This window comes from Bufo bufo, chromosome 1 (genome assembly GCF_905171765.1).
Source record: "Bufo bufo chromosome 1, aBufBuf1.1, whole genome shotgun sequence".
Lineage (NCBI taxonomy): Eukaryota > Metazoa > Chordata > Amphibia > Anura > Bufonidae > Bufo > Bufo bufo.
In genome coordinates, this window is record NC_053389.1 from 138105559 (window position 1) to 138132470 (window position 26912).

General features: G+C 45.4%; 1 protein-coding gene across 1 annotated transcript in view; it reads left to right on the forward strand.

Moving 5' to 3' along the window:
* Positions 1-26912, forward strand: part of CAMTA1 (calmodulin binding transcription activator 1) — a 1602965-nt gene that overhangs the window by 1559935 nt on the left and 16118 nt on the right. Inside the window, exons 11-16 of the mRNA XM_040424166.1 lie at positions 8240-8382; positions 19122-19318; positions 21400-21478; positions 21658-21973; positions 22935-23428; positions 26035-26222. Of these exons, the coding sequence (XP_040280100.1) occupies positions 8240-8382; positions 19122-19318; positions 21400-21478; positions 21658-21973; positions 22935-23428; positions 26035-26222 (1417 nt within the window). The remainder of the gene's footprint in view (positions 1-8239; positions 8383-19121; positions 19319-21399; positions 21479-21657; positions 21974-22934; positions 23429-26034; positions 26223-26912) is intronic.

Sequence of the window (26912 nt, forward strand, 5' to 3'; positions counted from 1 at the left end):
TAGTCATTGTCACAAGTTTCCTTTCAGGAGTCAGATTTGGGCATTATTTTGTTTTTTTCCATAAGAGAATCTATTATGTGACGCACCAGCAAAACTCGATGTAATGGAGGACGCAAAATAAACCTGCTCATTAAAGCTTCTCTCACTGGGTGTCTATTCTCTGCTCCCTGCAGGGGGCGCTAAGGGAGCCAGAGGAGCAGAAGAAATTCCCATGCTGAGCGTATGATGAACACAGGGACCTTCCGTCATTCCACCCCATCTAACCTGTCACTCAAACACTGGAAAGATGAACTGCCAGCCAAGAATTAGGAACACAACACAAATTACCACACATGGGTCACTACGCCCGCTGAGGGCGGCTCTGCGGTTCATAAAGGACAGAGGAAGTTCAGGATTTCAATAATTAAAAGAAGCCATTTGTAACACGGCCAGGGTCTGACCTTCAATTAACTTTTCTTTTTGATGCTTCAATTACTTCTGACTGCTGTGAAATCCTTAATAAACTATGTGGGGGTGAGGGGAGTCGCTGTCCTTGAGCTGCCACTCGTTTATTAGCAGTTATCAATATTCCTCGCTGTAAAGGAGCCATCAGGGAGCTCTCATATTCTTCCAAAAAAATAATAAAATCACTAGTCCATGCGTTGTCCTTCTCTATATGCAATTTCTGGAGTAGCTGGGTGACAGCCAACATGACTGCCAGGACTGCATTAAACATAGGGCAAAAAGTGCAATTGACCCTGCCTTGTGTCACATAATGATGCCATGTACTAAGCCCTGTGGGGAACTCTGGAGGGTATTGTATGCGCTGTATCGGGGCACCCATGGCAAGCAATCAAGGGATAATCTGAGGCTGAGGCATTATATGGAGTCTTCTCTTGGAGGCATCTGTGGCAAGTACTCGGAGAGCATTTTTGGAAGCTTCTCTGGAGGGCATCTATAGAAGCCACTCTAAGGGAAGAGCATTTATGGCAGGCAGTCTTGGGAGCATTTGTGGCAGGCATTTTGGTGGGTATCTTATACACTGTATCGGGCTGCCTTTGGTTGGTAATCAAGGGAGAATATGAGGCTGAGGTACCTTATGGAGTCATCTCTTGGAGGCATCTGTAACAAGTACTCTGAGGGCATTTGTGGAAGCCTCTCTGGAGGCGGGTTGTTAAGCACTGTGGAGGACATTTATGGCAGGCAGTCTTAGGAGTAGCTGTAGCAGGCACTATGGTGGGAATTATTGGCAGTCACTAGGGGAAGGAATGTGTGTCAGGCCCTGTTGGTTCATATGAGGCACTGGGTGGGGTATCTGAGCCCGGTACACACTGTTACTGAGTTTAAAAAGGCAGTGAGAGGAAATTGTGTTATATAACATAATTTTAAGAACACCATTATCTTCAATCTAGTGGGGCCATTATAGCTCTAAAAGGGCCTGTCACCACCCAGATTTCCTACAATCCTAAACACCCAACAACAGCTCGGCAAGATGCTGTGTTTCCCTCCTCTGTGCAGTCACTGATCCAGCAGAGGCTCAGGGAGGAGATGGAGTTGTGAATGGAGCTACTCCATCACTACAGCTGAGGAGTATCTGTTGCCAACTATATAATTAAGCAGAGCTCTATGCTGCAGTTCCAAAAGGATGGGGAGGACGCTGGGAGTTGCTGCTTTTTAATTTCCTCCTTCTTTGCCGCTCTCCTTATCTCTTATATTATTAAGACGGAGAAGAAAGTAGACGAGTAACTGAAGATCTGAGAGGAAATTACAAAAATATCAGCAAATCAGACAGTATCATTCCTGTCAGAAACACAAAATACAAGTAACACAGCATCAGAACAGACAAAAGGGTTATTGGGTTATTTATTGACAAAAGATGGAGGTAGCAGAGCTGAGTTTGTCAGAAGTATTAGAGTTGAGACTAATACTGTCAATTGTCCATGCTGTGATCACCTCCTGGGGTAGACTATTCCACAAATTCACAACTTGTGAAGGAGCCTTGTGAATGGTCTTCCAACAGTCTTGAAGGAGTTCCCAGAGATGCTTAGCACTTGTTGGCCCTTTTGCCTTCACTCTGCGGTCCAGCTCACCCCAAACCATCTTAATTGGGTTCAGGTCCGGTGACTGTGGAGGCCAGGTCATCTGGCGCAGCACCCCATCACTCTCCTTCATGGTCAAATAGCCCTTACTTTCAAAGTTTTCCCAATTTTTCGGCTGACTGACTGACCTTCATTTCTTAAAGTAATGATGGCCACTCGTTTTTTTCTTTACTTAGCTGCTTTTTTCTTGCCATAATACCAATTGTAACAGTCTATTCAGTAGGACTATCAGCTGTGTATCCACCTGACTTCTCCTCAACGCAACTGATGGTCCCAACCCCATTTATAAGGCAAGAAATCCGACTTATTAAACCTGACAGGGCACACCTGTGAAGTGAAAACCATTTCAGGGGACTACCTCTTGAAGCTCATCAAGAGAATGCCAAGAGTGTGCAAAGCAGTAATCAAAGCAAAAGGTGGCTACTTTGAAGAACCTAAAATATGACATATTTTCAGTTGTTTCACACTTGTTTGTTATGTATATAATTCCACATGTGTTAATTCATAGTTTTGATGCCTTCAGTGTGAATCTACAATTTTCATAGTCATGAAAATAAAGAAAACTCTTTGAATGAGGAGGTGTGTCCAAACTTTTGGTCTGTACTGTATGTAAATTGGTTAATCATATCCCCCTCTTTTCAATAACATATAATTATGATAGTTCTAAACATATAACTAAGACCCTCCATGCCCCCTTATCAGTTTAGTCGCTCTCCTCTGTACTCTCTCCACCTCCAGGACATTCTTGAGGTGGACTGCATATTCCAGATGAGGCCACACCAACACTTTGTAAAGTGGTAATATTACATCCCTGTCCCGCGAGTCCATGCATCGTTTAATGCATGACAGTATCCTGGTGGCGTTAGAAGCAGCTGATTGACATTGTTTGCTGTTATTTAGTCTACAATCTACAAGGACACCCAAATCCTTCTCTATAAGTGACTCTCCCAGTGCTACATCACCTAGGACATATGAAGCACAGAGATTATTACTACCAAGATGCATAACTTTACATTTGTCCACATTGAACCTCATTTGCCAAGTTGATGCCCAATCACTCAGAGTGTTCAAGTCAGCTTGTAGTTTATGGACATCTTCCATAGACTGCACAGTACCAAATAGTTTAGTGTCATCTGCAAAAATAGAAATGGTATTAATCCCGTCCTCGATATCATTAATAAATTAAATAATAGTTGACCCAGCGCTTAACCTTAGGGTATACCACTTATAACCCAGGATTATTCCCAGCTGGACACGTGATGTGGATTTTAGAGCTACAATATATAATTTTTTTCTTTAGATTTTCACAGTGGATTTCACTCTTCGCAATGCATAGGGTGAAATCTGTGGTAAATCGACAGCAAAATTCATTCAGCTCTGCTACATCACCTACATTTCTCAGGATGTTGTTCCTCCCTGAGAAATGGATGATAGATAGACAGACAGATATGAGATAGATAGAAAGATGATAGATTAGATAGATAGATAGTCAGTGTTGCGTGGTTGTCACCAGCTGCCTGCTCTAGATGAAAGCTTGGCCAGCTATAAAAGTTTTTGCAGGCCATATGTGTCTGGTAATTGATATGTCTTTTGGCCTCTGACATGGAATGTAAAATGAAATAGTTTTTCACACTTCAGAGTTTTATTTTTACACCAGTCACAAAGCCCCGAGATGGAAACTTCTGTCCGTTCTTTCCACGATGAGCTGCCTGCATGAGCCAAAACCCAAACGGAGCCCCTCTATTATAGTCATGTTTGCTAAAATGGAAGAAACTAGAGGTGTCTAGAGACCTTATCCTAATACCAGGCGAGAGAAACTGCAAAAAGACAACGCCTGTCAATATGCCTGATTAAGCCCTATTGGGGCACATAGACGCCTCTCTGGATCCGCTTTTGGCAGACCTTACACTGAAGGCTCGGACTCTCTATGCATTACATGTTTTGCCAATCACTTTAATGGGTGGCATGTGGTACAGAGCGAGTTGCATGGAAACAAACAGCTAGACATGGCTACCCAGGTGATACCAGGGGTGAGGTTTTCTAGAATTCTTGGTCCACACCTTGGCATTTGGCTGAGGAAATGCATTGGGGGTAGATGCAAAGGGCACCTAAGTGTATATAGACCGCAAGTTTAAGGAGGCTGTAGGAAGTGAGCAAAAGGAGGGCAGCCATTTGTGATAAGTCCCCCCCTCACACACACACTTTTTGAAAAGTTAAAGAACTCCCACAAAAATCTTCATTTACTGAACAGTTAGCCCATAATGTAAACTGTAGTGAAGGTAATTATTTTACCAGTAACTGTATTTGTGAGTTATAACCTCCCTTCTGATCCTCAGCTGTGTCATATGACCAATACTCTGATCTCCAACTGCCACAGTACAAGAAGTAAATTACTTCTCTAGTCATTCCTATGGGACTGACCATAAGGCTCCCATAGGAATACATAAACAAACGGACTTCCTGTCCACACATAAGATGCTGTGTTATTTGGAAAGTCAAATGCTGGTCACATGACACAGCTGAGGGTCAGAAGGGAGGTTATAATTTACAAATGCAGTCTCCGGTAAGAATATTGCATTCACTACAGTTTGCATCATGTATCTTTCTAACAGGTCAGAGAATATAAAATGTAGCAGGAAGTGCTGCTTTAAGGTAAGGATATAAGGTTAGTGTAACGGTAAATGACTCTAGAGGCTGGATTTCTGTACAGCACTATGGAATATGTTGGAGCTATGTAAACAGTAATAATCATAACTGAAGTGTCTATATGAGCATTAACCATAGAAATCACAGTAAATAGCAGCAGGTAAGACCTTCAGATTATTAACCCCTGCAGTATCTCCAAGAATGGCTTCCAAGCACCTAGCAGCTTATCCCCGTTGTGGGATAGGCATTGTTATGTTTGATACAGCGATGATGTGAGGAAAGGGGCCGTCCCGGTGATGTCAGTCAGATGTCAGTCTCTGCAGAGGACATGCTATGCATGATAATTCAGCTGGAGGAGGAGGTGACATCATCTCCACTGCACCAGACTGCAGCATCAACACAACAAAGCCGCTCACAGAAATACGCGTACAACTGGATGTTTGCCCTGAGCATCGCTTTATGGCCGCTCGCCCATCAATCTATCAGTCAGGTTTACTGGGAGGCAGCTAATGGGGCAATATCTGCATGTAGACGCTCGCCATTAGTGAGCAGTTCAGCATTTTGCACACTTAGCTGATACTTTTATTCAATTATGAATTTTGAGGACATCAAGGACATCATCATAGAAAGGCAGACTGTAGGTTCTCTTTGTAGTCATGCTTTTGCAATTTACTAAATAATTCTATTGTTTTTGTAACAATAACATTGATTAAATATACATTTTGAGCTTTTCTAATAAAATAAGTCATTTAATAATTGTAATTTTAATAATTTTATTGTATGTATTGTTGTCAGTTTTGCAATCTTACTAAGTGAATATATATGAATGCTCTATTATCCATTATGGTGTGGCTCTAAATATGAACCACGCCTGCCCGAAGTTTAAAGGGGGACATTTTTTAAAGGGGTTTTCCGGAAGTTCAGTACTGATGGACCTCAGGATAGGTCATTAATATCAGATTGGTGTGGATCTGACTCCCATCATCCCTCACCTGTTCGAAGAGGCTGCAGCACACCGGTGAGTGCTGCGGCCTCTCTTTAGTCCAGTGACGTCACGGTCATCAGTTACATGGCCTTGGCGCAACTCTGTTCCATTCAAGTGAATGGTCCTGGGCTGCAATACCAAGCACAGCCGCTATACAATGTACAGAGTTGTGCTTTATATACTATGAGGGGTTGCAGTGCTCACAGCTGATCAGCGGAGGTGCTGGGAGTCAGACCCCCACCAACCAGTTATTGATGACCTATGCTGAAGACAGGCCGTCAATATTGAACTTCTGGAAAAAAAACTTTAAGACCGGCGTTTCATACACCAGTCTTAATAAGAAGTGAGCTGAAGTAAGATGCAACACATTTATTAAGAGCCACAGGCGACCAGTTCAAGAAAACAAATTCACTGGTGGGCAAACGCAACACTTACATGGTGACCCCCTTTCCATCTTTTCAACTGCAGATCCACAGATTCCCACACTCCTCTTCTATCATCCAAGATGGCTGAACTTCTTCTCAGACTACTTTATGCACACTGTACATTTGGCAGTCTAAGACACTCCCTGCTTGTGCAAACCTGCCATCGGATTGGCCAGGCAGCTGGAAGGGTCTTGGACTACTAAATGTATGCAGTCTGAGAAGCAGCGCGTCCATCTTGGAAGACAGAATAGGAACCAGGATATTGGTGGTGGATCTCCAGATCAAACATGTAAAGGAGGTCACCATATAAATGTACAGTTTCCCAGTTTTTGTTTTTTCCTTGAACTGGAGGGTCACTAACAGCTCCAGAGTAGGCCAATGAGTCCTGATATTCATGAGCTTACCTCTCTCTCCATCCCCTGCCACTGATTGACAGTTTTTTTTCCCACCTAAACTAGCAGCAGGGAGGAGGAGAAAGCCAGGAGCTCATGAATATTCAGGACTCATCGGCATGTGCTGGAGCTGTTCAGTACAAGATGTTACCAAACTGCAGGATCAATTAAAGAAAGTGATCCAGATCTTTGCTAAGGAGATCTGTCACTAGTTTATGTTGCTCTTAGTTGGGACACCATGAAACTGGTTAAGATTCCCTTGAAAGGGGTTTTCTAGGAGTTGGATATTGAGGAGTCATTTTCACAAATTTGAAGCTGGCATAGATTCAGCTATAATTTACCACAGAGGTCATTCCCCCTCTACTAAGTCACACCCATCCACTTTTCAGGAAACTTGCAACAGTGGATGAATTCAGCATCAGGGGTATGGTATGTCAGACCTCCTGCCGATCAGATAGTGATGGCCTACCCTGAGGATATGATATCACTTATAACGACCTGGAGAACTCCTTTAAAGTGGTTATCCAAGATTATAAAAATCTCCTCCATATGCCGGGCCCCTCACAATGAATATACTTACCTGGCTCCCCGCACCCCTCCTGGTCCCTGCACCACTGCTGCTGCAGCTTCTCCCTGTGCGCAGCTGAAAACATCCAGTGTCGGGGAGGAGCAGCCAATGGCAGGCAGGGACGGGGACGAGCCTCCCTAGCATCACTGGTGATGCTAGGAAGTTGCACCCCCGCCTGCCATTGGCTGCTCCCCCACCAACCCCGACACCGGATGTTTTCATCCGCGCACGCGGAGAAGCAGCAGCAGCAGTGGTGCAGGGACCAGGAGTGGCGTAAGTATATTCACTGTGAGGGGCCCGGAATATGGGGGGCATTTTATAGTCTTGGATAACCACTTTAAGGAAAATTAGTACCAATCTAAGTTGAATAGTGTTGTTGCTTTCTTTTGGAGATTTCAGGATAGGACTGCTTGGTCAAGGTCCATTAGGTGTGCAAAAACAAACGCAACAGCACTCTGCAAACACAAATAAAGAAAATACAATAGTGCCATACTCACTATAGAAATGTACTAATGCTAATGCTATGTTATAAATGTGAGATTCTTGGCAAATACATTTTGTGCAAATCATTTGTGCCTGTCCACCACCGGCAAGGTGATCTCTTTAGGACAGGAACATAACACTAAATACTATCTCCGCTGGTGCCATACTAACCTCCATTACATTCAGGGAATGCAGGTTCCACATGACTGCTGAGCCCACTCTATATTATACCTCTGCTAGTGCCCTATTGGTCTCCATTAAATTCAGGGACAGAAGGCTACAGCTTTATATTTGCAATCATTAAAATCAGCCTGAGACATTAGGCATGAACCTGCTGGACATCTTGCTGTTTCTTTTCTACTTCAATTGTCTTGTATGCTAGAGATCAATATATAATGTTATTAGATATACTGTATGGATACATGCACAGAAACACTCCATTTGTCTTATGTGCTAAAGATCAATATCCACCTCTTATGTTTTGATACAGTATGTGCGCTGTACTATTTCTCTCTTCAGCTGTATCTCTTATCGGTTTCTTTCAGATAAATGTTTGCAGGGTACAAACATCATCTTTTGGACTATTTTACCCACTGCGTACCCCTGCTAAAAAAAGACATGTGAAGAACACTTATGACATTTGTATTTTCTTCCGTCTCTAGATAACCAGTTTAGAATGTCAATTCTGGAACGGTTGGAGCAGATGGAGAGGAGAATGGCTGAGATGACCAGTTCCCAGCAGCACAAACAAAGTGTGGGTGGAGGCAATGGAGGTGGAACTAACAGTGGTGGGAGCCAAGCACAGGTAAAATGCACAAAAAAGTATTCTAGAATATTGATCCTGATGGCAGAGAAGGGATTTCATGTTCTCAGTAATCTATGTGGGGCTTTTTTCTGTGCTCATCATTGCTGTAAAATTTACTATAATACTGTTTGTAGAAGAATATTACTACTATAATACTGCATATAAAAATGTAATCACAATAATATTACTCCATGTGTACAAGAATATAACTACTATAATACAGTCTCCTATGTACAAGAACATAACTACTATAATACTGCCTCCTATGTACAAGAAAATAACTACTATAATAGTGCCCCTATTTAAAATAATGTAATAACTATTAAATTGTCCCCTATATACAAGAATATAACTGCTAAAATATTGCCCCCTAAGTGCAAGAACATAACTATTATAATACTGCCTGGTATGTATAATAATATAAATACTATAATACTGCCTCTATGTACGGTACATGACAAGAGTACTGTCGAGTCGTTCTCCCCTATGTCCCCCCTATTCCCAACCAAATAAAGACACAACACCACAGGTGGATTTTATTGGCCACAGCAGCCATTTTATTAAATAACAAACATACAATAAATAACATAAATAACCAACCCCAAAGGCCTTCCCACCTGAAGGCCCGCCCAAGGAACACATAAAACACAGGGAGGGTCCTTGGAGCCCTGCAAACCTGATGGGTAACTGCCCCGCCCCTCAATTAAATTGAATTACCACTAGCCGATAAACGCAAGTTCACAGGCAGAAAAACAGTAACCATGGGCAACAAACGTGGGCAGATACCAGTCATATCACGCCCCAAATTCCAGTACCTGGGGAGTCCAGAGCCCACTTGGCTCCCTCCCCACCACGGCAGATCCATCTTATCCACCAACTCCAAGGACCCACCACCGCCCCGGCCGCTATGACATTTGAAAACAGTACCTGCCTGACCAAACCAAAAACTACCCATAACCACTGTGCCATAAACCAAGAACCTCCATCACTCCAGGAAACCAAACCATATCTTGAAAAAACGCAGCCGGAAGGGTGGGTGGGTGAGGGCTGCTGCAGATCCGCTGTCCATGCAAAATGGCCCCTTTTCCCGCTCTTCCCACCCCTTTTAAAACCTTAACCCCCTCCCCTAATGCAACGCCCACACTTACCTACCAATTAACCCCATAACTCCCTAACAGCTCCACTGCCTCCAAGCCTCTGTCATGCCAGGCCTCCCCTCAGGCTTGCAGCCCTAAGTCCGGCCTGTACTTGACAAGCGTACTGTCGAGTCATTCTCCCCTATGTCCCCCCTATTCCCAACCAAATAAAGACACAACACCACAGGTGAATTTTATTGGCCACAGCAGCCATTTTATTAAAAAAAACAAACATACAATAAATAACATAAATAACAAACCCCAAAGGCCTTCCCACCTGAAGGCCCGCCCAAGGAACACATAAAATATGGGGATGGTACTTCGAGCTTCGCAAACCTGACGGGTAACTGCCCCGCCACTCAATTAAATTGAATTACCTCTAGCCGATAAACGCCAGCTCAGAGGCAGAAAAACGGTAACCATGGGCAAAAAACGTGGGTAGATACCCGCCATATCATGCCCCAAATTCCGTTACCTGGGGAGTTCGGAGCTCACTTGACACCCTCCCCACCACGCCAGATCCACCATAACCGCCAACTCCAAGGACTCACCACCGCCCACAACCCAAGGCGGTGACACCTCACTTCCTTGCGTCCCGCCACACCCGCAAAGCCAACTCAATCCCGTCCTGCAAAGCCGAACACCATAAATCAATTCTCACCCCGTTCAAGTGTACTCCATCTCCCCTCCAAAACGCCCCCTCTCCCGCTTCCAACTCCCTATGACGCACCGCAAGACCGCCATTCCTCACTACAAAACGACCTACCGCCCTATTAACTTTTATTCTGGCTTTGTTGACCCTCTCCACTGACCTGGCGTCCCTCCACTGTTTCCGCGGCACCATGTCTGACCAGACTGTCACCAAACCTGGAAACTGAGCCCACAAATGCAATAAATCAAATTGAATATCCTTCATGAGCTCCCTAAAGGGGCACACCCCCAAATCATTCCCCCCCACATGTATCATCAGCACCCCAGAGGCAACATCTAACCTTACAAATCTATGGAATTCTGGAAGAACCCGACTCCACAGCATTCCGCTTATCCCCAACCAGCGAATCACTGCCACCTCTCTCGGAAAACCCAGTTCCCTTCCATCAGGCCTAACTGATGCCCGCAATGCTCCCCAGAACACATAGGAATGCCCCATGATCCAAACCAGGCACGCCGAACCACCTGCAGGGAACACAAAATACAACATGTCAACAACAAAAAAAATGGCCCTCACATACCCCCAACCCTGCACAAACACCATTCCCTCCTCTTATAACAACGCAGGCCAATAACAACGCAGGCCTAACATAGGACCGGAACCGGATGGACTCCCATCGACCAATGCGACGAATGACATCATCCTCCAACCCCCTCCTACCGGCCTCCGTGGCCGTGCCAATCCGAAAAGAGTGACCTCCAAACAGCGAGGAGTCTCTATCCAACCTTGCCAAAGAAGCCCGTAGCACTGCTAAAAACTGGAACCATGAAAGAAAAGACCCATCCTCATGAACCAACAGCGGCCCCTCACCCCCAACCTTTTCCCCCAATTCTTTAAAACAGCAAACTGGGCACGCGACCGATCCCACTATCTGGGGGGAAGCAGCTAGGTCAGGATGCCGGGATCAGGTCACCTCCTAAAGCGTCCCTAATCCTCGCCCTATGAGCGGACCTGGATGGTAGGACGGCTCATACCCAGGACACCGAGGACCCTGAGTCGCCCTGATAATCCCTCACATAGGAGCAGGGGAGAGACGACCTGTTCTTCCAAGACACAGATGAACAGGAGTCTCAACCAGCCTAGTTGCAGAGAAAAGCCAAGTGGAACGGCAGGTAAGTATCCAGTGGCAGGGATAACCACTGAACCAAGAACCCAGGAAGGCATGGTAACTTACCTGCCGCAGCTGCTGGACAGCACAACAGAAGACACACCAAGGAGAACTGGAACCAAAGCAAACATACTGCAATCCGAACAACATAGCGGACTCAGTACATACTGACACACCAAGAAACCAGCACTCCAGCAACAGCTCACAAACTTGACTTTTGGTTCCCACTCCAGGGAACCATGAGACCCCCTTCCGGAAGACACAACAGACAGGGGAAATGTCAAGCAACAAACAGGATACGACTTGCATACATGCCGGACATATAACACTAACTGACCAGACATGTAATAACAAGACAAGACACCACACCCTGAACATAAACCCTCACCAAACACCAACACAGGGAAGGAAGGGGGAAAAAGATGGAGAAATAAGGAAGACATCGCTGGAGACATCCAGACAAGGAGCATAACTCCAGCACACACCGAGGCTGGAGTACAACTGACTCCTGACCTTAGGGCTCTTTCACACTTGCGTTGTTGTGTTCCGGCAAAGAGTTCCGTCGTCGGGGCTCTATGCCAGAAGAATCCTGATCAGGATTATCACAATGCATTCTGAATGGAGAGAAATCCGTTCAGGATGCATCAGGATGTCTTCAGTTCCGGAACGGAATGTTTTTTGGCCAGAGAAAATACCGCAGCATGCTGCGCTTTTTGCCCCGGTCAAAAATCCTGAACACTTGCCGCAAGGCCGGATCCGGAATTAATGCCCATTGAAAGGCATTAATCCTGATCCGGCCTTAAGCTAAACGTCGTTTCGGCGCATTACCGGATCCGACGTTTAGCTTTTTCTGAATGGTTACCATGGCTGCCAGGATGCTAAAGTCCTGGTTGCCATGGTAAAGTGTAGTGGGGAGCGGGGGAGCAGTATACTTACCATCCGTGCGGCTCCCGGGGCGCTTCAGAGTGACGTCAGGGCGCCCCACGGGCATGGATGACGTGTTGCATGGATCACGTCATCCATGCGCATGGGGCGCTCTGACGTCATTCTGGAGCGCCCCAGGAGCCGCGCGGACGGTAAGTATACTGCTCCCCCGCTCCCCACTACTACTATGGCAACCCGGACTTTAATAGCGTCCTGGGTGCCATAGTAACACTGAACGCATTTTGAAGACGGATCCGTCTTCAAATGCTTTCAGTTCACTTGCGGTGTTACGGATCCGGCGGGCACCTCCGGCAAATGGAGTGCACGACGGATCCGGACAACGCAAGTGCGAAAGAGGCCTTAAGCCACAGGTAAAAGAAGCACCTAGTGACCACACCCAGCAAGGTAGTTAACCCCTCCAGCACCAAACAGGGGAGGAACCAGGAGAAGGGGAGAAAGGCATACACAAGCTGACAACCACGCGTTGCCCCTGGCAACAGGCATGTACGGCAAACGTGTCACAGCGCACAACTCCGAGGCCGTGACAGATTCCCCCCACATGAGGAACACTCATGCTTAAAGCGAACCTGTCACCATGATTTTGCGCATAGAGCTGGGGACATGGGCTGCTAGATGGCCGCTAGCACATCTGCAGTACCCAGGTCCCATAGCTCTCTGCGCTTTTATTATGTTAAAAAAACGTTTTGAGTGATATGCAAATTACCTGATATGAGTCCTGTAGCCGGAGATGAGTCAAGCGGAAAGGAGCCCAGCACTGCCCCGCGTCCTCCGAATCTCCTCCTTGCCGGCTGACGTCACAGAGCTGGAGCGCCGAAATCTCGCGATGCGCGAGCTAGCGCATGCGTAGTTCGTTCCCTGTGCTGATGCCAGCACAGGGAATGAACATGATGCCGACACTGCGCATGCGCTAGCTCGCGCATCGCGAGATTTCGGCGCTCCAGCTCTGTGACGTCAGCCGGCAAGGAGGAGATTCGAAGGACGCGGGGCGGTGCTGGGCTCCTTTCCGCTTGACTCATCTCCGGCTACATGACTCATATCAGGTAATTTGCATATCACTCAAAACGTTTTTTTTAACATAATAAAAGCACACAGAGCTATGGGACCTGGGTATTGCAGATGTGCTAGCGGCCATCTAGCAGCCCATGTCCCCAGCTCTATGCACAAAATCATGGTGACAGGTTCGCTTTAAATTTGCACTTATCCCCATACCTGCATCCACCCTCGTTAAACTGGAAACATAAACCCTTTTGCGAGGCCACCGAGCACTCCGATTGTCCAGAACCCCCGCGCCCCCTGGAAAGGACTGCCCTGCCCTGATTGGAGCCATCACCCGCATCCACAAACCTGTATCCTTATGATCCCACCAAATGCTAGACCGAGCTGCTTTTCGTTGCCGAAATTGCTAATCATACCTTAACCACCCCAGCACCCCATATACCCTAGACGCCTCCCCTTTCGCATCCAGATAACAGAAAAGCGCTGAACAATTCTCCTGCGCCTTTTCTCCAATGACACTGGCCAGGATCACAAATGCCTGCATCCAGTTGAAAAAAGTCAGCGGAATCAAACGGTACTGCCGCCTATTTTCGTCTTCCTTCTTTTTATCATCCTGCCTCTCCCTATCCAAATTAACCACCTCAGCCCCCAGTGCTTAAACACCCTGAAAGACCAGGCCACTTTTTACACTTCTGACCTACACTACTTTCACCGTTTATTGCTCGGTCATGCAACTTACCACCCAAATGAATTTTACCTCCTTTTCTTCTCACTAATAGAGCTTTCATTTGGTGGTATTTCATTGCTGCTGACATTTTTACTTTTTTTGTTATTAATCGAAATTTAACGATTTTTTGGCAAAAAAATGACATTTTTCACTTTCAGTTGTAAAATTTTGCAAAAAAAACGACATCCATATATAAATTTTGCTCTAAATTTATTGTTCTACATGTCTTTGATAAAAAAAAAAATGGTTTGGGTAAAAGTTATAGCGTTTACAAACTATGGTACAAAAATGTGAATTTCCGCTTTTTGAAGCAGCTCTGACTTTCTGAGCATCTGTCATGTTTCCTGAGGTTCTACAGTGCCCAGACAGTACAAACACCCCACAAATGACCCCATTTCGGAAAGTAGACACCCTACGGTATTCGCTGATGGGCATAGTGAGTTCATAGAACTTTTTATTTTTTGTCACAAGTTAGCGGAAAATGATGATTTTTTTTTTTCTTACAAAGTCTCATATTCCACTAACTTGTGACAAAAAATAAAAAGTTCTATGAACTCACTATGCCCATCACGAAATACCTTGGGGTCTCTTCTTTCCAAAATGGGGTCACTTGTGGGGTAGTTATACTGCCCTGGCATTCTAGGGGCCCAAATGTGTGGTAAGGAGTTTGAAATCAAATTCTGTAAAAAATGACCAGTGAAATCCGAAAGGTGCTCTTTGGAATATGGGCCCCTTTGCCCACCTAGGCTGCAAAAAAGTGTCACACATCTGGTATCTCTGTATTCAGGAGAAGTTGGGGAATGTGTTTTGGGGTGTCTTTTTACATATACCCATGCTGGGTGAGAGAAATATCTTGGTCAAATGCCAACTTTGTATAAAAAAATGGGAAAAGTTGTCTTTTGCCAAGATATTTCTCTCACCCAGCATGGGTATATGTAAAATGACACCCCAAAACACATTCCCCAAATTCTCCTGAATACGGAGATACCAGATGTGTGACACTTTTTTGCAGCCTAGGTGGGCAAAGGGGCCCATATTCCAAAGAGCACCTTTCGGATTTCACAGGTCATTTTTTACAGAATTTGATTTCAAACTCCTTACCACACATTTGGGCCCCTAGAATGCCAGGGCAGTATAACTACCCCACAAGTGACCCCATTTTGGAAAGAAGAGACCCCAAGGTATTCGCTGATGGGCATGGCGAGTTCATGGAAGTTTTTATTTTTTGTCACAAGTTAGTGGAATATGAGACTTTGTATGAAAAAAAAAAATTATCATTTTCCACTAACTTGTGACAAAAAATAAAAAATTCTAGGAACTCGCCATGCCCCTCACGGAATACCTTGGGGTGTCTTCTTTCCAAAATGGGGTCACTTGTGGGGTAGTTATACTGCCCTGGCATTCTAGGGGCCCAAATGTGTGGTAAGGAGTTTGAAATCAAATTCTGTAAAAAATGACCAGTGAAATCCGAAAGGTGCTCTTTGGAATATGGGCCCCTTTGCCCACCTAGGCTGCAAAAAAGTGTCACACATCTGGTATCTCCGTATTCAGGAGAAGTTGGGGAATGTGTTTTGGGGTGTCTTTTTACATATACCCATGATGGGTGAGATAAATATCTTGGTCAAATGCCAACTTTGTATAAAAAAATGGGAAAAGTTGTCTTTTGCCAAGATATTTCTCTCACCCAGCATGGGTATATGTAAAATGACACCCCAAAACACATTCCCCAAATTCTCCTGAATACGGAGATACCAGATGTGTGACACTTTTTTGCAGCCTAGGTGGGCAAAGGGGCCCATATTCCAAAGAGCACCTTTCGGATTTCACTGGTCATTTTTTACAGAATTTGATTTCAAACTCCTTACCACACATTTGGGCCCCTAGAATTCAAATTTCTGGTTGAAATGGTCTATGAGGGGCCGAATTTTGTGGAGCCGGTCAAAAGCTGGGTGGCCTCTGGGACGGGAGGTGGTGTTGTCGCTAAAATGCAGGAAACGGAGGATGGCCTCAAATCGTGCCCTGGACATAGCAGCAGAGAACATGGGCATGTGATGAATCGGGTGCGTGGACCAATATGACCGCAATTCATGCTTTTTAGTTAGACCCATGTTGAGGAGAAGGCCCAAAAAAATTTTAAGTTCGGAAACTTGGACTGGTTTCCACCGGAAAGGCTGGGCATAAAAGCTTCCCGGGTTGGCGGATATAAATTGTGTGGCATACCGGTTTGTCTCTGCCACGACTAAGTCCAAGAGCTCCGCAGTCAAGAACAGCTCAAAAAATCCCAGGGCCGAACCGATTTGAGCCGTCTGAACCCGAACTCCAGACTGGGCGGTGAAAGGGGGAACTAATGGTGCGGCTGAAGTTGGTGACTGCCAATCAGGGTTTGCCAGCACCTCAGGGATTCTAGGGGCTCTACGGGCCTGTCTGTGCGGTGGCTGCGACGGGGTAACTACTGCACGTGCCACCGTACCAGCTTCAACTGCCCTTCTGGTGCTCGCCACGTCACCATGTTGTACGGCAGTGCTGGTACTAGGTCCAGGGAGGGCTGCGCTGCTGGTGTATGCCTCACCACGTGATCCGGCAGCGACAGCCCCACTCTGCTGCTCTTGAAGCGGATCCTGCATAACCTGTGGTCTAGCGACACGGGGCCTGGTACGCCTGGTGCTATCAGGGACCTCCACCTCCTCGTCCGAACTTTGGGTCAGAGAGCCACTGCTTTCCACAGGTTCATATTCTGACCCGCTAGATTCGTCAGATGAGGGTTCCCACTCCTCATCCGACTGGGTCAGAATCCCGTAGGCCTCTTCAGAAGAATACCCCCTGTTTGACATTTTGGACTACTAAATTTAGGGGTATTCCCTGAGACTACCCAAGAAAAAATGCAAACCTGTCTTACAAAGGGGAGGCTAGCGAAGTACCGGAGGCCGCTGCGGTTGATAAAAAATATCAAAACTGATTTTTTTTATCGCCGCAGTGCGTGTAAAATGAATGTGCAGTGATCAAAAAAATATATATTATTTGTCACTGCGGTGGGGCGGGCGTGGGTGAACGCACGTGTGGGCGACCGATCAGGCCTGATCGGGCAAACACTGCGTTTTGGGTGGAGGGCGAGCTAAGGTGACACTAATACTATTATAGATCTGACTGTGATCAGTTTTGATCACTTACAGATACTATAAAAGTACAAATGCTGATTAGCGATACGCTAAACAGCGAATAAGTGACTGCGGTGCGGTGGGCTGGGCGCTAACTGACGCTAACTACCTAACCAAGGGGCCTAAACTATCCCTAAAACCTAACAGCCAATACTAGTGAAAAAAAAAAGTGTCAGTTTACACTGATCACTTTTTGTCTTTCACTAAGTGATTGACAGGGGCGATCAAAGGGGTGATCAAAGGGTTAATTGGGGTGCAGGGGGGTGATCTGGGGCTAAGGTGTAGTGTTTGGTGTACTCACAGTTCAGTCTGCTCCTCTGCTGGATCCAACCAACGAAAAGGACCAGCAGAGGAGCAGACAAGCCATATAACAGATCATATTTACTAATATGATCTGTTACATGACTTGTGATTGGATTTTTTGAAAATCGCCAGCCTGCCAGCCAATGATCGTTGCTGGCAGGCTGGTGACAAACTTGTTCTTTAAATTTTGCCGGCCCGCGATGCACATGCGCGGGCCGGCTTTGAGCGAAATCTCGCGTCTCGCGAGATGACGCGTATATGCGTGATTGTGCGCAGCGCTGCCACCTCCGGAATGCGAATCTGCGTTAGGCGGTCCGGAGGTGGTTAATCCACTCCAGCGGGAGCAATGAAAAGATGTCCACGTATTCCCCCTTCCAGATTTTTTTCTTTCACCTCCATCTTTAAGTGGGCCCCAAGAGGCCCCTCAAAGCAAACATATACCTCCCCTCTTGCTGCGTCATCTAAACGCCACTCCCCCCCGTCCTTTTCCTTATCACCCTCACTCTCCCTGACCCCATCCATATCCTTCGACCCCTGTAACGGTGCCCCCAACGACCCACTGGCACCCGCACCCACAACCGCACTACCACCCGTCCGTTCTGTAACACCCGACACTACTGACCCCTGCACACCCCAAGTGGCCAACGGTGACCCCGTCCCTGGTCCCGTACCTGCCAGCCCTTTTACTAACTGCCGTAAACCCAATAAGAAATCCCCCAGCCCACCCGCTACGAACACCCCCGGGCCCCTCCCCAAACCCGGGAGCCCCTCCGAGACAAGCAACCGCTAATGAGGACTCCCCATGTATCTCACCTGGCTGCGTGGACGCTGTGATTCCACCAGCCGGAACAGGCGAAAACGGAATTTGACCGGCATTGATCTCTCCTCTGGCTGTCATCTGGTCTTCTGCACAGCCTGTGCCACCACTTGCTGCTGTTGCAGCTGGAGCCTGCACTACCACAGCTCTGCCACTAGAGGCCACCATTGTAAAAGCTGGAGCCAACTCTGAGCCAGCCACACGCTGCCCGATCACCGAAAGAAGCACAGGGCCGCCATCTTGACCCCGCCGACTCGTGGAAGGAACCTGGGCATCTCTACCCCGCCGGGCAAGGTGAGTCCGTCCTGACCCACCAGCCGAACCTGCTCCTGCATCCCCGCCGGCTGAATAAGGTGAGGGGACATCGCGCCTCCCCCACCCAGGGTCCCACCTTCGCACAGGATTCCTCCTGGCACGCGACTTCTATGTATAAGAATATAATTACTATAATATGTCCTATGTATAAGAATATAACTACTATAATATTTTATTGCCTTCTATGTATAAGAATATAACTACTATAATACTGTATGTCCTATGTAGAAGAATATAACTACTATAATACTGCCTCCTATGTACAAGAATATAACTACTATAATACTGCCTTCTATGTTTAAGAATATACGTACTATAATACTGCTCTATGCACAAAAATATAACTGCTATAATACATCTTTCTGTGTTGCATATACCAACTATAATATAGCCCCTATGTACCATAATATAACTGCTATACTACTGATAATAATAGTATAAGAATATGGAACTGAATTTCTGTGACCATGTCTATAAAGTATACACGTTGACCAATCATAATGACATTTTTTGTGTTTTGCTCAGTGTGCCACTGGGCCTGGCTCCATAGGAAGCTGTTTTGAGAGTCGGGTGGTGGTTGTGTGTGAGAAGATGATGGGCCGGGCCTGTTGGGCAAAATCCAAGCACCTGATTCATTCCAAAACATTCAGAGGAATGACCCTGCTTCACCTCGCTGCTGCACAAGGATATGCCACCCTCATCCAGACACTTATCAAGTGGAGGTAACTAAGATGGTCCAAGATTCCTGTAAAGTAACTTGGAATATACTGTACTGTAATATACAAATCAAAGATATCACTAATGCAGGGTGAATGCACTGTACGTTATACAGTCCTTCTAGTTAAATTACACAAGGGACAACTGAGATTAACTAAAATAGGATTACTATTTCGTCCACATACCAAGAGCTATCAATGCAAGTTGTAACCTTGTTGTAGGGTCCATAGTGCAAGTACTGCCCCCTGGAGCAGGGATGGCCAACCTGAGGCTCCCCAGCTGTTGCAAAACTACAACTCCCAGCATGCTCACACTGCCTACAGCTACCAGCCTACAGCACGGTATGGTGGGAGTTGCAGTTTTACCGCAGGTTGGCCATCCCTGACCTAGAGGAATAATGTGAAGGTGCTCATTTATTGCACACTGTGAAAGAATGGTGGCATTAAAATAACCTTTACAATGTTTTTTTTGTACACAGTCTGTAATTAATACAATTTCTTATTTTATGGTCTTCAGATAATGTCTCATTTTCTTCAACTATGTTGTCTATAGCTTTAACCTAAAAAATATTGGCAGTAAAAGGAAAACTACTCTAGTACTCTACAAGAAATGATGGGGGAGATTTATCAAAACTGGCGTAAAGGAAAACTGGATTAGTAGCTCATAACAGCCAATCAGATTCCACCTTTCATTTTCCAAAGGAACTCTAAAAGTGAAAGGTGGAATCTGGTCAGTTGCTATAAGCAAGTAAACTGGTTTTCCTTTACATAGGTTTTGATAAATCTACCCAGCTTCTTTCACTTCTATTGGTTGCTATAGACAGTAGCATCTATTAACCAGCTTCAGTAGATGGTCTTTACCAAAAGTCAAGTTAAAGGGGTTCTGCAGTTTGTTTAAACTGATGATCTATCCTCTGGATAGATCATCAGCATCTGATCGGCGTGGGTCCGACACCCTGGACCCCCGCCGATCAGCTGTTTGAGAAGGCAGTGGCGCTCCAGCAGAGCCGCGGCCTTCTCACTGTTTACCACTGGCCAAGTGACATCACGACTAGTATCATCCATTCAAGTGAACAGAGCTTAGCCACGCCCAGGCAAGTTGATACTAGTCGTGATGTCACTGGGCCAGCGGTAAACAGTGAGAAGGCCGTGGCGCTGCTGTAGCACCGCTGCCTTCTCAAACAGCTGATCGGTGGGGGTCCCGGGTGTCGGACCCCCGCCGATCAGATGCTGATGATCTATCCAGAGGATAGATCATCTGTTTAAACAAACTGCAGAACCCCTTTAAACTTGGACATCTGTCTGAATTTAAAGAGTTATCCCATGTTTAATTTGAAAAATTAAAATCAGACGTCATGTAGTACATGAAAAGCTCTTTCTAACAAAGTTAGAACCAGCCCTGTACCTCACATGGATGAAGACATCTCCCCATTCATTGCTCTGCTACATTTATATCAAGCTGACAGCTCAGGGGAGTGTCTTCTCTGCTGCAGCTCAGGGGGCGTGTCCAAACTGGTGGAGCTAAGGGGGGGTGTTTCAGCTCTTCCTATCACCATTCAGAAGGCAATTGAGGGATGAAACTGAGCATGTGCGGCCTTCTCAATCAGCAGGACAAAGAAATAAGAAATAAAACAAACAGCAGGTGGCACTATACATATACATTTTAGTGAATAACATTTGTAATGACATGCAATTACAAAAATATTTAGATGCAGGTGCTGGTTTGAAATTTGTAGAATATTTTTTTCATGGGACAGCCCCAAACATTCCCAAATACCCCTTGTGGGTCATGATTACCTGTTGATGGAGGTCCACTGCTTGTTAGCTAAGGGCTGATCAGAACAGCTCCACATGAAGGTTCACACTGTAAGTAATAGGTGGCATTGATACTGTACATAAATTACTGGGGTGAAGGCAGCACATAGAACCCCAGATATTTATTTAGTGGATGACCCAGCCCCCCCAGCACCCCCCGGTATCTGGGCTTGCCATGTTTGGTTATATTAGAAGAGACATCCTCAGAGAACTCTCCTGTGTTATAATTGTCAATAACCATAAGTAATGGGATTTTCCATCTCTGTCTACAGGACAAAGCACGCTGACAGCATTGATTTGGAACTGGAGGTCGATCCTTTAAATGTTGATCATTTCTCATGTACTCCTCTGGTAAGAGCACGATCCCTAAGCTGCACCAATATCTTTCTGTCTTATGCCTCATTCACACTTGCCGCACCTCAATCCCGGGTGGAGCATGTACAATAGCACACAATTCCTATTCACTACAATGCAGTGACCACCACGTAGAGTGTGATCCTGACACCATCTTATGCTCTCTTGTTTCCCAGATGTGGGCCTGTGCACTGGGTCACACCGAAGCTGCAGTAGTGCTGTATAAGTGGGACCGACGGGCAATCTCCATCCCCGACTCTCTTGGCAGACTCCCTCTGTCTATCGCCCGTTCCCGGGGCCATGTGAAGCTTGCCGAGTGTCTTGAACAGTTACAAAGGGAAGAACATTCTCAACTGGGGCAAAGTGCACGATTACAATGCCCCCCTGGTGCTGAGGCCAGCGCCGACAGCTGGTTAAACCAGTGGCAGAGTGAGGCCATCAACCCACAGGAGACTCAGAAGGGCGTCACAATTATTTCAAATGCCAATGCAGGTAAGAAGGAGGAGAAGGTGATGGCAAAGGATGAGACGCCAAAAAGCAAAAAGTTATTTTTCTGCAAGAAATTTGAGGCTCCTTGAACCTCAAGACATCAGCTGTTTTCACTGGGGAAAGTTTCATTTGGTCTTACATTAACCCTGCAGCGGCCTCTGCTGGGGAATTGTAGTATTACATGTCAGGTAATAGAAGGAACGACCAGGTCTTCAAGAGTAGAAGGCACTTTTACTTAGTGTCTTTCCACCCTCACTCATGTAGGGGGGGTACCAAGCAAGAAAACTTATACGACATATGGACAGGGTTTATGTTAGAGATTTTGACACAAATCTGCCTAGTAATACAAAGCAGTGCTGTATCGCTGGGCCCACTGGTCCTTCAGACGTCTAGGAAAGCTGCGCAGAAACCCAGCTGAAATAGCAGCCATTGTGGTTTGCTTCAAGATGCCCCCTGTAGTTCTACCAGGACTATATGAAGTTTAGTAGATGCTCCCACTTACGAAGGATCAGCAATGTGTCAGATATGTATGGGAGGCATGACTGTACCAAGCCCACAGAACCATATCTGCAGAGTTTCTGCCACCATTCAGGCATCAAAACATTATTTTTATGGGTAGTAATAAAATGGAAATGGAAAATATAAAGCTGTTATCTTCAAAAGAAAAATGGCGAGTTAGAAATTTGGCTTAATTACCTATAGAGTTTGATTAATCTTTTCATTCCGAGTCAACAAAATATTCTCTAAGAAACTGTAATGAGTCTGCTAGGAATTGTCTCATAATTTCTTGATACTGAGGCATTAAAAAATGTAGTGGATAGATAGACAGATAGATTGATTGATAGATAGATAGATAGATAGATAGATAGATAGATAGATAGATAGATAGATAGATAGATAGATAGAATGGATGGTTATTTTATTAATTTATTCATTTTGACACATCTTTGTTCATTTTTTACAGAATTGAGAAGACCAAGATCAGAGCCCTCTAATTACTACAGTACTGAAAATCCTAAAGATTACCCAGCTGCTAAAAAACACAAGTTGAACCCTGAATATTTCCAGGTTAGGCAGGAGAAGATGATTGCTACAGCTCTAAGCCTGGAGCAGTCAACCATCAGGAAGCAAAGCTGCAGCTCCAAGCAGCCAATGACCGAATCTACCCACGGGGAAGAAATGCGCCACTTTGCCAGAGAGCTTCCTCAACGTACTCCGGATACCTCCGGATACAGAGCAGGACTGAAGTGGAACCAGAAGGAGCTCTACATGGGCCAGGTCACAGGAACATCGAAGGCTTCAGGACTGGGGAAGGATATTGTTGGGCATAGGCTGCGCCAGAGGGAACAGATGAGTGTCTTAATGATGTCTGAGAGGGAAATGGTGGATGCCGATCTACTGTCTTACAGAGAAAACATGGAGAATGATGAATGCTTACAACACATGGATGAGCTTCAGGTAAGGACTAGGTTCTTGCACATGAAGGAACTTAAAATGCCCACCTGACCCATAGAGTAGACGAGTTCCTCTTTTATTCTTTGAGGAAATCTAAATATTGTATACCAGAGGTCCCTACCATATAAAAGAAAACAATCTACAACTATGCACCCACTTGCTTTGAGCATGACTTGCCACCACTGCTCAGTACTATGTTCATGAAACATCTGGAGAACCACTGAGGCAGTAATGTTACCATCATAAGCAGCTTACACCAACCTTCTCTCATAGAAAAGATTGTGTCCACATGTAAGAGTAATCACTGAATAATACAAGATAATGAAAGCAAAGCACTCGATCAGCCACTACTGAAAAATACCTGTAAATGCAACTTTTAATACATACATAAGAACCAATTAAGCTCAATTTGTCATCGAGGGACCCTCACACTAAAAAGCAGTTGACCAGTAGGCAAACCCTTTAAATTTATTGCATCATAGATTGAGACAATTACAGATATGTTAACCTGGGCTCTCGTCTAGCCACACAACGCCATGGGCCTTTAGACTCCAGCAGAGGCCAAGCTCCCAGTTGTCCTCATTTGATCAGCACTTACATGGAATGCTCTTAAAGCTGGCTGCGGCGTCTTACAAAAGGTTGCAGATTGATCATTGGAGTTCATTGCACTCAGAAGGCAAGCGAGTAAAGGTGACTAGAGACTTTTTCGGGTGGATCGCTGGAGCCTCACACTAATAGGTCTCCACATTCATTATAGAAGTTGAGGTTATATTAACACCATCCAACCTAGAAATAAAAGCCTGTACCATATTAAACATATAGGTTTCTATGTTATTCGTCTGTTAACCTGAGCTAATTGCATACATAGCAATTCTCTTAGATTCACCCCCTTTACAAGTGGGATTGTTCTAAGGAAGGCTGTAGAAATTTAGGGAAAATTCTATAGCTCACCTGCCATTTTGTCAGCAGACCAAGACTGTTGGAGTACACACATCTCATAGGGTCCCATAGTGGAACAGGGGCTTTGTAAATGTAGCAGTCATTCTAAACACCATATTTCTTAATGCATTTACACCAGACAACTGGCAAAAATACATTGATATATCTGCTTCCCTGCTATTATAAAGCTGGCTGCCTGCAGCCACCACTAGGGGGAACTCAGTGCATAAGAATGTATCCAGTTACCAATTTACTGGAAGCTGAAATAATATATATCTGCTTCCCTGCTATTATAAAGCTGGCTGCCTGCAGCCACTACTAGGGGGAACTCAGTGCATAAGAATGTATCCAGTTACCATTTACTGGAAGCTGAAATAATATATATCTGCTTCCCTGCTATTATAAAGCTGGCTGCCTGCAGCCACTACTAGGGGGAACTCAGTGCATAAGAATGTATCCAGTTACCATTTACTGGAAGCTGAAATCATATATATCTGCTTCCCTGCTATTATAAAGCTGGCTGCCTGCAGCCACCACTAGGGGGAACTCAGTGCATAAGAATTTATCCAGTCACCAATTTACTGGAAGCTGAAATCCTATATATCTGCTTCCTTGCTATTATAAAGCTGGCTGCCTGCAGCCACCACTAGGGGGAGCTCAGCGCATAAGAATTTATCCAGTTACCATTTACTGGAAACTAGAATCCTATATATCTGCATACCTGCTATTATAAAGCTGGCTGCCTGCAGCCACCACTAGGGGGAGCTCAGCGCATAAGAATTTATCCAGTTACCATTTACTGGAAACTGGAATCCTATATATCTGCTTCCCTGCTATTATAAAGCTGGCTGCCTGCAGCCACCACTAGGGGGAGCTCAGCGCATAAGAATGTATCCAGTTACCATTTACTGGAAACTGGAATCATATATCTGCTTCCCTGCTATTATAAAGCTGGCTGCCTGCAGTCACCACTAGGGGGAGCTCAGCGCATAAGAATTTATCCAGTTACCATTTACTGGAAGCTGGGATCATTATTTTATTTGTTTTTGCATTGGGCTCCCCTTGGGCCGCAATAGCAGTTGTGTGGTCTGCCTTCATTGAAGGTATGCCAATGATTTTAGATATTAAAGGTAAAATGCTGCCCACTCTCCTTCCAAAATTAGAGATGGAGAAATTGATAGGAAGTACTGTATAGCTACTAAAAAGCTGCCACCTACAGTCAGAGAATGGTCCTGCTTGGAGCAAGATCTACCTTACCATCATGGACAGTGTACCCCTGTATTTAGTGATTCATCCTTTCTACTTCTCATGGACAGACAAAGTTATGGGGGTCGTTTAAAGGTTTACTAGTGTACAGAGCACTATATAAAACTGACGGCACTTGCACAGAAACGTGGCATGTCCTGAGCTCTAGCAGTTAGTATTTAGTGCACTGCAGTGTTGGGTATTGATTGGAGATAAAACTGGTCTGTGATTTGAGCCCTGGGGCACAGCTTAAGAGGAAGCGTTTCCAATGATTTCATGTACTGCCAATGGGTTCAGTCTATGTGCTATATTTTCAGCATTAACACAATCAGACCATACGTATATCCCTGCAAAATGGATAGCTCGTCCTTACCTGCACACAATGTAGAGCTAAATCTCAAAAGATGCCCTTGTCTTTAATTCAGGTGAACATGATGAATCTGGCAGAACAGATCATAGAGGCCACACCTGACCGGATCAAGCGGGAGAACTTTGTGCCCATGGAATCTCCACTGACCGAGAGGGCAGACACCGCAGCGCTTAGCACCACCATGAGCTGGCTGGCCAGTTATCTTGCTGATGTTGATCACTTACCTAGTGCTGCACAAATACGGTATGTCATCACAGGAATGGTACATTGTATTCACATCAATATTGGTAGACTGGTTGTTAATTAAATACACTCCTCAACATTGAAATTGCAATACCAAAAAGGACAGGTCATAAGGTTCTGCAAATCCAGGTGATAGCATGTGATCTGCCAATGATTACATTTTCCAAGCACCTAGCTCCAATCTGTGGCATGTGGGAGGGGAGTAAAAGCCAGCATGAAAGTTTTCTAGCGACATGAATATTCAAAAACCAGATCAGGAGGTGTGTGATACCTCCTGTTTGTCAACGTGCCAGTTATTGCCACTTGTCACAAACTAAAGCCTCTATTACACTGCATGATTTTTGGGCAGATAATTGCTAATTATCTGCGTGAACGCTCGTTAGCGATCATCTTGCAGCGATTGCCTGATGAATGAGCAAACACTCGATCATAGGGCAATCCAGATCTTCAGACATGTTAAAAAATTATCGTTTCGTGGTGTCTAATAACGATCTGCCACCGGCAAACCACTATACAGCATGGGGACGAGCGATGGCATTAGCGATCACTCCTCCCCGTGCTGCGCAGAAGATCGCTGCATGTAATAACAGCAGCCTCCTCCATCAGCGAAAAAGCGATTGCCGGGAGTGAACGCTTCCCTCCTGACAATCGTCTGCCACATTGGACTGTCTAATACAGCCCTGAAGAGGG